This window comes from Eriocheir sinensis, chromosome 7 (assembly GCF_024679095.1).
Source record: "Eriocheir sinensis breed Jianghai 21 chromosome 7, ASM2467909v1, whole genome shotgun sequence".
Classification (NCBI taxonomy): Eukaryota; Metazoa; Arthropoda; class Malacostraca; order Decapoda; family Varunidae; genus Eriocheir; species Eriocheir sinensis.
Window position 1 is genome coordinate 18,953,053 of NC_066515.1, and position 12,854 is coordinate 18,965,906.

Sequence of the window (12,854 nt, forward strand, 5' to 3'; positions counted from 1 at the left end):
CCATTCGGTCCCTTCTACCTTACCTGTCTTCTTCCTCTTTTCTTGTTTATTTCTTCCTCCTCCTCCAAGTTTGTGTGATGGTTTGTTTTACTTGTTTTACTTACTTGTTACTCCATGTTTATTTGTTACGCCACACCTGACTTATGTAAATGGGTTGTGGTTCTTGGGTTGCACATCTGTCGCCTCACAAACCTGCCTGCGTTTCAGGTGTGTGTGTGTGTGTGTGTGTGTGTGTGTGTGTGTGTGTGTGTGTGTGTGTGTGTATCTTTTTCGTTCCACTTCTTTTATACACTTTGTTGTTTCGCTTATTATGTTATTTTTTGTTTTGTTATCTATATTTTGTTGTTCCTGGGTTACGATATCTGTCATCTGTCTGTGAGTTTTATAGATCATCACACACCTGTTTTAGTTGTCTCAGGTGTGTGTGTGTGTGTGTGTGTGTGTGTGTGTGTGTGTGTGTGTGTGTGTGTGTGTGTGTGATCAGTGAGTCATCGTACACTTTTTTTATTGCTTGTTTGTTGTTGTTTACGGTGTATGAACAATGAAGCAACAAGCGGGTCAAGGGAAGAAAATATAAACAGAAAATATAAAAGAAAAAAAAAACTTAAAAAAATATATTGATTGATATGCAAAAAATAAGGTCATGAATTTAGGTTACATGTGATTTTTTCTATTTTTTTCTTTGTTTTTATTCCACACTTAGTTCCACGTGTTTGGTTTTGCGTTTGTGTGCGATTGTTTTTCTATATTTCTTGATTCCACGTCTAAAATTCTACGTGTCTTGTTTTGCGTCTGTCTGTATACCTGTCTGCTTACCTGTCTGTCTGTCTGTCACGTGCGGCGGTTCTCGGGTCTACACACCTGCTCATTATGGCCGACAGGTGTGTTTGTCTTTACGGCCCACCTGTGATTACCTTTATGAAGTCAGTGATCCCTTCTCTCTCTCTCTCTCTCTCTCTCTCTCTCTCTCTCTCTCTCTCTCTCTCTCTCTCTCTCTCTCTCTCTCTCCTAAAAAAAAAAAAAAAAAGATTCACGCACTAATATTCACAAATCTGGCAACACTTCACAATCTATTAAGGCTGGTTAGTTGGTCACACTGTCAACCCCGACCTACTTTTTTGTGTAGTCGTGTGGGGTAGACGGCGCGTGTCTAGGGTTGGTAACAGTGGGTGGGGAGGAGGAGGAGGAGGAGGAGGAGGAAGAGTAGAAGGAGGAGGAGATGGTGGTGGTAACTATGTGCGTACTATAAACTCCATGTATGGGTTTAACTTCGTGGTGGCAACAGTGACGTATCGTAACATATAAGGACTAGTAACGTCTGGGTTGGTAACAGGAGGGTGTGGCTGGGACAGGGATGGTGGGCGGTGAAGTAGGGTGGCGAGGGTGATGGTGGTAAGGGTGTGAGGGTGAGGAGGGGGCAGGAAAGGAAGAATGGAGAACGACGGGAAGGAGAGGGGGAGGGAGGGAGTGAGAGAAGGGCGGAAGGTAGGAGGGATAATGGGATATGAGGGGAGGTAGAGAGAGAGAGAACGCGGGAGAGAGAGAGAGAGAGGAGAGGAGGGAGAAAGAGAGAGGAGAGGAGGGAGAGAGGGATAATCGGGGACAGGGAACGGAGGGGGAGGGGGAGAGAGAGGGGCGTCTGGCGGGGATAAACTGAGACGAGGAGAGGAAGAATAGAGAGAAGGAAAGAGACCAAAGAAGAAACAAAACATCCCCAACCATAGAAATAACATGGAACCCAAAACTTAACATTCAAAATACATGGAAACTCGAAGCGTAGCATTTCTCGTCTATTTATAATCTCCATCTGTCCAATCTCACTCCCCTGTCCTGTCTGGCGCCCAACCCAACCCAACCCTTACCCTCCCTCCCGTTGCTCCCTCTCCCTCGGCTCCTCCCTCCTCTCGCCTCTCCTCTCAGACCTCACTCATTCCTCTCCTGTGACCACAAGGAACCGCGTGGTGCCTCTCCCTCACTCGCTCCATACACTCCCCGACTCTCACATCAGCCCCAGACGTCGCCACACCCAGGGCGTTCTGAAGGGTTCTTTTTGGAGCTACCAGCGTTTATAGTGACCCACGCCGCTGGATTTGTGACTTGTGTTGTGTTGTGAGTATATGGTGATCGTGGTGATGTTGGTGTGTGTGTGTGTGTGTGTGTGTATGTGTGTGTGTGTGTGTGTGTGTGTGTGTGTGTGTGTATTGTGTTACAGAACCCTCCTCTCGTGTGTGACTGTGTGTGTGTGTGTGCTTGTTGGTTAAAGGCATAGTTGTGTGTGTGGTTTTTAGAGGATGCTGTGCGTGTGTAGTAGTGGTAGTAGTAGTAGTAGTATTGGGTTTGTGTTGTGTGTGGTAGTTTGGGGTGTAGTAGTTCTGTGTGGTGTGTGTTTGGTTTAGTGGTGTGTGTGTGTGTGTGTGTGTGTGTGTGTGTGTGTGTGTGATGCTGTGATGGGAGATGATACGGTGATGTGTGATGAGTTGAGGAATGGTGTGTTTGTGATGTTAAAAGGATGCATGGAGAAGTTATGAAAGAGTTATAGTAAATGGGAAAGTGTGTACGTGTGTGTGTGTGTGTGTGGCAAGACGACCCAGTGGCCTTGAGGGGGGGGGGAGGTTAGGGTCAGGGGGGTTAGGGGGAAAGGGGTAGTAAGCATCAGTAAAAGAGTCTTGTGATGCTCTCTATCTTATCCATCTTTAAGGAATTTTACTTTTTACTTTCCTTTACTTTTGCGCTTTATTATTATTATTGAGTTTTGTGGTTTAGTGTTTTTAATGTCGCGGTGACTCTTATTTTTTGTGAATGAGAAGCGATTTGCTGCCTTGACTTTGATGATAATGAAGATAATAATAAAAATAATAATGATAATAATAATGAGTTTTTGCCGTGTCATCGTAATGGAATGTGGTTTGCTGTGTGGAATTAATACTCTCTCTCTCTCTCTCTCTCTCTCTCTCTCTCTCTCACACACACACACACACACACACAGCAAACAGACCTTATCAATACCATCTAATGAAGCGATTATTACTCCTTGGGTCTTGTTTATTTGTTTGCTTGCTTGTTTACTTAGTTGTTTATCTGTTTGTCTGTCTCCTCGACGTCCACGTTGGCCTCTGTATTTGTTTGTCTGTTTGTTTTATACCGAAGTTTTGAGTTTCGTCGCTTGATAAAAAACAGCTAAAATTCCCTTGACGGCATATTAGGTTTCTCTCTCTCTCTCTCTCTCTCTCTCTCTCTCTCTCTCTCTCTCTCTCTCTCTCTCTCTCTCTCTCTCTCTCTCTCTCATTCTGTTTGTGTATGTAATGATTTTCTTCTTCCTCCTCTCCTTCCTCTTCCTCAAAGCCATTCTCTCTCATTCCTTCTTCTGTACCTTCTTTATCGTCTCCTCTCTCTCTCTCTCCTTTCCCCCCTTGTTTGTTTACTCTCGAACATTATTTTCTTGTTCTACTTTTATCTTTCATCATCTTTCTCCTCATCCTCCATTTCCTATTTTCCTTCTGTCTCCCTTTATCCATCTTCCTTCCCTCTTTCACTCCTTTTCCTACATTCTTTCTATCTTATTCCGTCTCCCTCCCCTCCCTCTTTCGTTATCTTCCTCCTCCCTCCACTTCTTTACCTCTCTCCCTCCTCTTATCCTTTCTCTCTCCTCCCTCTTTCGTTATCTTCCTCCTCCCTCCACTTCTTTACTTCTCTCCCTCCTCTTATCCTTTCTCTCTCCTCCCTCTTTCGTTATCTTCCTCCTCCCTCCACTTCTTTACTTCTCTCCCTCCTCTTATCCTTTATCTCTCCTCCCTCTTTCACCCTCTTTCTTTTCCTACATTCCTTTCCTTCTCTCTCCTCTCTCTTTCACCCTCTTTCTTCTCTCCTCCCCCTTTCTTCTCTTCCTATATTCCTTCCCTTCTCTCTCCTCTCTCTTGCATTGTCTTTCCTCTTCCTCCACTTCTTTCCTTCTCTCTCTCCTCTTCTCCCTTCTCCCTCTTTTTCCTCTTCCTACATTCCTCATGTCTTATCCCTTCTCTCTCACCTTCCACTTCCTTTCTCTCTCCTCCCTTTCTCCTCCCCCTCCACTTTCTCCTCTTCTCCTCTCCCTTCTCCCTTCTTCACACCCCAACTTGACCTCTCTCCCCCTCATACTCTCCCAGTCAAGGGGTGGAGAGGGAGGCGTAAGGGCGACTCCTCCACTGAAACACAACGGCAAATCGACCTTGGGGAGTAAAAGGGTTCGTTCAGTACGCCAATAAATGCATTGATGATGAACTCGAGTGGACGGAGGGGGGGGGGGATGATGGAGGAGGAGATGGGGTGGTCATGAGTGGAGGGTGGATTAGGCTTGGGTGTGGTAGGGGAGGAGGAGGAGGGAAGAGGAATGGTATGAGATCTGGGTGGTGGAGGAAGGAGATAAGGAGAAGGAATGGAGGAAGGAGGGAGGACTGTTTGATAAGGAGGAGGAGGAGAGATTGGAAAGGTAAAGGAGGACATGGGAGGAGACTAGGGGGCGAGGGGGGTGGGGGGGGTTGAGTCACGTGGTAGGGGGGTGTTGAGACAGGGCGGTGAGTCAGCAGGAGGGAGATGGTGAGTGAAAGGAAGATGAAGTGGGAGTTTTCTTTCTTTATTTTTTTTTTTTTTGCTTCCTCATTTCTTTCATCTAAGTCAGCATCTTCATCTGTAACATCTTTGCTTTCTTATTAATGCTTTTTTTCTTATGTTTTTTCCTCTTATCTATTTTTGTTGTTGTTATGACTACTGCTGTTACGCTTTTTTTATTAATATTTTGATTACTATTTTTAATTCTCTTCCTTCTCTTCTTCCTCTTTATCAGCCTCTTCTCCCTTTTTTCTCTTTCTCAGCTTCTCTCTTTTTTCTCCCTCTTTCTCCCTTATTTCTCTTTCTCAGCCTCTTCTCCCTTTTTTCTCTTTCTCAGCTTCTCTCTTTTTTCTCCCTCTTTCTCCCTTATTTCTCTTTCTCAGCTTCTTCTCCCTTTTTTCTCCCTCTTTCTCCCTTATTTCTCTTTCTCAGCTTCTCCCTTTTTTCTCCCTCGTTCTCCTTTTTTTCTCCCTCTTTCTCAGCCACTTCTCCCTTTTTTCTCCCTCTTTCTCCCTTATTTCTTTTTCTCAGCTTCTCCCTTTTTTCTCCCTCTTTCTCCCTTATTTCTCTTTCTCAGCTTCTCCCTTTTTTCTCCCTCGTTCTCCTTTTTTTCTCCCTCTTTCTCAGCCACTTCTCCCTTTTTTCTCCCTTTCTCAGCCTCTTCTCCCTTTTTTTCTCCCTCTTTCTCAGTCTCTTTTTTTTTCTCCCTCTTTCTCAGCCTTTTCTCCCTTTTTTTCTCCTTCTTTCTCAGCCTCTTCTCCCTTTTTTCTCCTTTCTCAGGCTCTGCTCCCTTTTTTCTCCCTCTTTCTCAGCCACTTCCTTTTTTTCTCCCTCTTTCTCAGCCTCTTCTCCCTTTTTTTCTCCCTCTTTCTCAGCCTTTTCTCCCTTTTTTCTCCCTCTTTCTCAGCCTCTTCTCCCTTTTTTCTCCCTCTTTCTCAGCCTCTTCTCCCTTTTTTCCTCCCTCTTTCTCAGCCCGTCTCCCTTTTTTCTCCCTCTTTCTCAGCCTCTTCTCCCTTTTTTCTCCCTCTTTCTCAGCCCCTTCTCCTTTTTTTTCTTCCTCTTTCTCAGCCTCTTCTCCCTTTTTTCTCCCTCTTTCTCAGCCTCTTCTCCCTTTTTTCTCCCTCTTTCTCAGCCCCGTCTCCCTTTTTTCTCTTTCTCAGTCTCTTCTCCCTTTTTTCTCCCTCTCTCAGTCTATTCTCCCTTTTTTCTCCCTCTTTCTCAGCCTCTTCCTTTTTTCTCCCTCTTTCTCAGTCTCTTCTCCCTTTTTTCTCCCTCTCTCAGCCTATTCTCCCTTTTTTCTCCCTCTTTCTCAGCCACTTCTCCCTTTTTTCTCCCTCTCTCAGCCTCTTCTCCCTTTTTTCTCCTTTCTCAGCCTCTTCTTTTTTTCTCCCTCTTTCTCAGCCTCTTCTCCCTTTTTTTCTCCCTCTTTCTCAGCCTCTCCTCCCTTTTTTTCTCCCTCTTTCTCAGCCTCTTCTCCTACTACTACTACTACTACTGCTTCTACTATTAATGCTACTACAACAACAACAAAAACCACTATTGCTACTATTACTACTACTTCAGCTATCATCATCATCATCTTCATTATCATCATAGTAAAAATAATTGTAGACATTCGTGCTAATTTTTAAGAAGACTTTGGATCTTGTCACGAATAAAAACATGCGTTGGTGTTGGTCGCGTCAGCTTGAATGCTTAATTAAGAAGACCAAAAATAGACGCTTAGATATCACGTGTAAGTCATGAAGTAATTTTTTTTTCGTGGGGGTGATGGGGTGGTGTCTGTTTATTAGTCTACAACATTCGTCTCGGTGCACATCAAACAGATTCTGGCATTTAACATTTTTTTACTACTACTACTACTACGACTACGACTACTGCTACTACTACTACTACGACTACTACTACTACTACGACTACTACTACTACTACGACTACTACGACGACGACGACGACTACTACTACGACTACGACGACTACTACTACTACTACTGCTACTACTATCATTCCTCTTCCTCCTAATACTATACGATCTGTCTGTTTAAGTCTGCAAAACTCGTCTCAGTGCACATCAAACACATTCTTACATTGAACATTTTTTTTACTACTACTACTACTACTATTACTACTACTATCATTTCTCTTCTTCCTACTAATACTATACGATCTTTCTGTTTATTACTCTACAAAACTCGTCTCAGTGCACATCAAACACATTCTTACATTTAACATTTTTTTTACTACATTTACTACGACTATTACTACTCTAATTTCTCTTCTTCCTCCTAATATTACGATTTGTCTGTTTATTTTAATCTACAAAACTCTCCTCGTTGCACATTAAACACTACTACTACTACGACTATTACTCCGCTTCTTCCTCCTCTTATGCCTCTTCCTCCTCCTAATGCTACTGATATTAAGGCTTCTACTCTTCTCTTTTTGCTTTAATGTCTGTACTTTTCATACTTTAATTTTTTTAAACTTTTTATTTTGCCTATCAAGTCCACCTGGTTTTACGTACTTTCAACTTTGCTGCCTTTTTGTGAGGATAGTACACTTTTAATCTTTATCTTTTGCTCTTTTTAATGTCTCCTGCGTACGTGTCTTTCCTTTAAAACACCAGAAAAACAACAACGTTAATTTACCGTTTACGTCCACTTAAATACCTGAAGAAGTGAAGGTAATTACAAAACGCAATTACCTAATTAAGCAACGTATTTCACGGTCGCACATCAAACACTAATTACCTGAAAAAGTACACTAATTTACCTGAAGATGTACAGGTAACCCTAAGTGCATATCAATTTACCAACGTATTTCAAGGTCACGGCAAATCGCTTCTCAGGGTATCAGTGTCAAACTCTTCTTGCTTTTTACCATCAAGTGTGTCTTCTTTCATCCAGGCCCGTCCCTCCCCTTCCCCCTTACCATGGAGGACCCCGAGGTTGTGGCTGCCGTGAATGGGGACGGAGGGATCAAGGAACATGACGAAGTGACAGAGCACGAGCCAAGTCTGCTGGGGAAGGATAAGCCAGCCTTGAAGAACGACCAGAGCCTCGAGTTACAGCACGGGAAGATGGAGGTGGTTACAGGGGACGACCAGGCGGATAAAGATGGGAAGACCGACGGAGACCTGAGTGAGAGGAACGACCAGGGATTAGAAAACGACAGTCAGTGCAACCAGGGTATTGAAAACGACACGGACGGAACCACGCAACACAACAGTGATCACTCGAACATCAGCGACGACCTCTGCTCAGCTCTTGGGGGCCTCAGCCTGAAGAACGACTCACGACTCTCCACCCACGAGGACGTAGAAAGCAAGGTCAAGGAGGACATTCTGATATCTATTGAGCACAAGCCACAGGAGGACAGCCCAGCACCGCCTTCCATAATAGTCTCTTTGGAGGGTAACCATGTCCTCGAGTCTGTCATGGCCCCTAAAGACGAGAACGAGGTGGAGGAACTGATTAGGTTAGACAACGAAGAGGAAGTGGGTGAAGTGTTAAAGATGGAAGAGAAAGACGATGTTCTCACGACCCCAGATAAAGGTGAGGTGAAGGAAAAAGAGGGAGAACCGACAAGGCTAGAAAAAGAAGAGGAAGTAGAAGTGATAAGGGTGGAAGTGAAAGACGAAGTGAACCACAGTCGGTGCAATGGGGGTCAGGACACACAGGTGGTAGTGGAGAGCGACCAGGTAACGGAACAGGTGGTAGCAGTGATTAACAGTGAAATTAAGGACAATGAGGCCACACAGCTAACGGAACAGACCAACGGCAGTGACTATGAGGAAAAACATGAAACTGAAGAAATAGAAAACATTGAAAAACTCAGTAACAGTCGGAGCTTTGAATCGAAAGAGGAAATCGACATGAAAACAGAAATATCAAAGGACGCGAAGAAGGAAAGTGAGAACCGAAACGAAGGTGAGGACAATGAAGGAAAGAATGATGGTGAAAGTGAGGATGGTGAGGAACGCCCTGCCCTTCCCCTGAGCCCTCCCCCAGTGCTAGATGTGTCCCCGGATGAGGTCAGAGTCAGGTCTCCATCAGTTGGCTTCGGGAAGGATCGCACCAGCTGGCTCTATGCACATATGTTGAACGATGAGGCTGAGAACGGAGAGGAAAAGCAGGATACTGAGAAGGAAGTACAGGAAACAGATAAAAAGGAGACGAAAAACCAAGAAATCGTGGAGAAGGAAGATAAAACGGATAACCAGGATGTGGAAACCGCGGGAAAGGAAGATAACGAAGCAGAGAAACAGGGAAACATGGAAGAACAGGCCACAGAAAAGCAAGAAATCGTGGAGAAGGAAGATAAAACTGATAACCAGGATGTGGAAACCCTGGGAGAGAAAGACAAAGAAGCAGAGAAACAGGGAAACATGGAAGAACAGGCCACAGAAAATCAAGAAATCGTAGAGAAAGAAGATAAAACGGATAACCAGGATGTGGAAACCGTGGGAGAGAAAGACAAAGAAGCAGAGAAACAGGGAAACATGGAAGAACAGGCCACAGAAAATCAAGAAATCGTTGAAAAGGAAGAAGAAGCCGTGGAACAAGATACAGGAAACAAGGAAAACGTGGAAAGAGAAGATGAAACAGAGAAGCAGGACAAGGAAGAAGAAACAGGGAAACAGGACACAGATGAACAGAAAGAGGTAGAAAAGGAACAAGAGGAAACAGAGAAGGAAGAACAGGAGATGAAAACGGAGGAAGAGACAGAGAAAGAGGAGGAAATAGAGAAGGCAGAAGAGAAAGAGGAGACGAAGCAACTGGAAGAAGAAATTAAACAAAATGAACCACAGAAACAGGAAGAAACAGAGATGGAAGATGAAGATAAGTCAGTGGATAGAGAAAAAGAGAACGAGACCATTGGTGCAGAGAAACCAGAGAACGCAGACAAGGACGTAGATAGCGAGAAGGAGAAGGAAAAGAAAACAGACGAAGAAGAAGAAAGATACACAGCAAAAGAGGATAAAGAGGAGGCAAACAAGCATGATAAAGAACAGGAAGAGACGAGGGCACGTGATAAAGATGCAGGTGAAGAGAAACAGGAAGAGGAGAAGGAGGACTCAAATAAACAGGATGAACAGGATGGAGCTGCAACAGAGAAAACAGAAGAACAGACAGAACAGGAAAAAGTGAAGGAACAGGAGATGGCAACAGGAGTAACAGAGAAGGAAAAGGAAGTGAACGAACAGGAGGTGGCAGAGAAACCAACTGAGAACCAAAAACCGTTAACAGAAGCCACAGAAGAGGTAGAGAAACAGGGCGAAACGGAGAAACAGGAAGAAGAAACACTCAAACAGGAAACAGAAACGAAGGAAACAGTTATCGTGGAGCAACAGAAGACTGAAACTAAGAGTGAAACAGTAGAACAACAGAGAGATGTGAGTGAAGACGACAAACAGAAGCCAACAGAAGGTGATACTAACGACACAGAGACAAGCCAAAATGGTCTGTTAACTGGAGACAAAAACCAACAGACAGACCCAGAAGACCCTCAACCTCCACTGACAACAGAAACAGACCAACATGAATCACAAACTGACAAACAGGAACAGACAACAGAAGATAAGGCTCAGACAGACAAACAGGAGACTTCAACGGTAAAAGAACAGGAAACAGTTACTCCGCCACCCGTTGAGGAGAAACAGGACCAAGCAACAGACACCAAACCCGAACCAACAGACGAACAGACACCCTCATCAGACACAGACAAACAGGAGAAGCCAACAGAGGAAACGGAACAGAAGTCTCCCCAAACAGAGAATACGGAGACCGCTCAAACAGACAAGCAAGAAGAAACGGAGGATAAACAGGAGAAGAAAACAGAAGAGGGAGCAACAGGAGGAGAAGATGATAAAGAGGAAGAGGAAGAAAAGGCTGATGATGCGTTGACATACGAATCATTAAACAAGAAGAATAAAAAGAAGAAAAAATGTATTGTTATGTAAGAGAGAGAGAGAGAGAGAGAGAGAGAGAGAGAGAGAGAGAGAGAGAGAGAGAGATGAAGCTATGTAAATACAGATTCCAAGACACTATTATTGTTATTATTATTATTACTATGGCGGCCAGTAATGTTCTCGTATATATATTGTGTAATGTTTCTTCTGTGTGCCAATAAAAGCTTGTCATGAGGTACTTATTTATTGATTCATCCCCCAGAGAGAGAGAGAGAGAGAGAGAGAGAGAGAGAGAGAGAGAGAGAGAGAGACTGACCTGACAACACCTGGCCGTAAAATTGACAGCTCGGGCGTATTCACTTAAGTGGGCTGATGTCGACTCCACCAATTCTTCCTCCATGGTCTACTCCCGCATTCCTTCTCCCTCCCTATATCACCCATACACAATACAAAGACACCCCCCTCAGACACCCCTTCCCCTACTAGCTCAATCCCCTCCATAACCTCACCACACACTACCTCCTTCCCAGACATCACAGTTTTGACACATTTGCCTTCCCTTCCCTCCATCCTTGAGAGAGAGAGAGAGGGGGGGGGGGGTACTAAAATTGAATATATCTGATGTTTAGCGAGGTGGTGATGGTGGTAGAGGGACTTCTGGTAATGAAAAGGTGGGAAAAAGAGTGTTAGAGGTGGTGGAAGAGGTTGTATTTATATCTTTGCAGCAGAGGAAGCAGCCGAGGACGAAACATTGAAGACGAAACAAATGAAAAAAGCCAGTTATGTTTTCCTTTCCAATTGCATTTGAGAAGGAGTTAGAAGTATTGGGTTTTCAAAGAGTGATAGTACAAGCTCAATCATAAAAAAAAGTGGAAATAGATGAACCATAACAAGAAGCAGAAATTAAACAGATAACCAAGAACCGTTAACAGAAGCCACAGAAGAGGTAGAGAAACAGGGCGAAACAGAAGCAGAGAAAGAGGAGGAAACACAGAAGGAAGATAAAGATTAATTAGTGGATAGAGGAAAAGAACAACTATATAACCACAATATTGTTACTAAAGACAAATACAATGTTAAAAAAATCAGGCGTTAGTTTTTTTTTTTTTACAACAAAGGAGACAGCTCAAGGGCACACAAAAAAGGAAACTAATATAAAAAAAAGCCCGCTACTCGCTGCTCCTAAAAAATAATCAAAAGAGGTGTCAATTTCGGGAGGAGAGGTGTTAGGTAATGTGGTGGAAGTGGACAAGTGGAGCGTACTGGTGGAGGAAGTTATCTCTTTTAGTGGTGGAACAAGGAAAAGGAAGTGGCAGGTAAGGGAGGAAGGGGTAATAATAGGTAAGGGGTGGTGGGGGAGAAAGGGGTTAAGGGTGGCGGAAATTAACCCTTTGTGTATGGGGGGGGGGGAGGTGTGGTGTCAGCTTGGAGGCGAAGGGGTCCCCGGGGGGGGTTTGATAAAGGGGGGGGGGTGTCAGAGGTTACTTCACTATACCCACGTGCTACAACAACATCATCATTATCATCATCAACGACAACAAAATCATCATTATCATCAACAACAACAACAAAATCATCATTATCATCATCGTCAACAACATTATCATCATCATCATCGTCAACAACAACAACAACACTACTACTACTACTACTACTACTACTACTACTACTACTACTACAATGGAGAACACGTGTGGCTGCTCCTTCTAATACTTTAATAAATCATGATCAGGTTGAGTAAGATTGAGAGAGAGAGAGAGAGAGCATTCCAAAGTTCGTAGTCACTTCAATAATTTGCCTAAACTACGAAAATCTGTCTTCCACTTCAGAATATTGAGAGAGAGAGAGAGAGAGAGAGAGATTGACACCTTTATTGCTCCCCAGACTGAATACTTGTCGTTCTGTTTTGATTTATTGATATTACGTCAATGTTGAGACTTCTTAAGTGTGTGTGTGTGTGTGAGAGAGAGAGAGAGAGAGAGAGAGAGAGAGAGAGAGCACAATGACCATATTCATATCTTACATAAGTCTCTCATCTTACTAGTAACAACCTTTTGATGCCAACAAGAGCAAACACATCACGTACACTTATATACTACTACTACTACTACTACTACTACTACTACTACTACTACTACTACTACTAACACTAACACACTTTCTCATTTCCTTATAATTATACTCACGCCCACGAAAGGAAGTGTCAATGGATGGGTGGTTGAGTAAATGGGCGAGTCGGTGGGTGGGTGGGTTTGTGGTTCAGTGGGTGACTTGGATAATGTAGTGAAGGGAAGGGAAGGGAAGGGTGGGGTGGAAGAGAAGGGAAGGGGAGAGAGGGGTGGAAGGGACGGAGGAAGAG

At 43.8% G+C, this 12,854-nt stretch overlaps 1 protein-coding gene across 2 annotated transcripts; it reads left to right on the top strand.

Annotated features, from left to right (window-relative positions):
• The first annotated feature begins 1,916 nt into the window (after positions 1–1,916).
• LOC126994152 (glutamic acid-rich protein-like) lies at positions 1,917–10,733 on the top strand. 2 transcript variants are annotated; one of them, XM_050853407.1, is made up of 3 exons: positions 1,917–2,109; positions 7,491–8,869; positions 8,984–10,733. In XM_050853407.1, exons 2-3 carry the CDS (start codon positions 7,517–7,519, stop codon positions 10,544–10,546), a joined length of 2,916 nt encoding a protein of 971 aa, XP_050709364.1. In that variant the 5' UTR covers positions 1,917–2,109; positions 7,491–7,516; the 3' UTR covers positions 10,547–10,733. The 2 variants fall into 2 exon arrangements, with proteins under 2 accessions (XP_050709364.1, XP_050709363.1); XM_050853406.1 differs by having other exon boundaries at positions 1,918–2,109; positions 7,491–10,733.
• The last annotated feature ends 2,121 nt before the right edge of the window (positions 10,734–12,854 follow it).

Bases quoted from the DNA above. Each gene is read 5' to 3' on its own strand.
- LOC126994152 (XM_050853406.1), top strand. From the start codon at position 7,517: ATGGAGGACCCCGAGGTTGTGGCTGCCGTGAATGGGGACGGAGGGATC.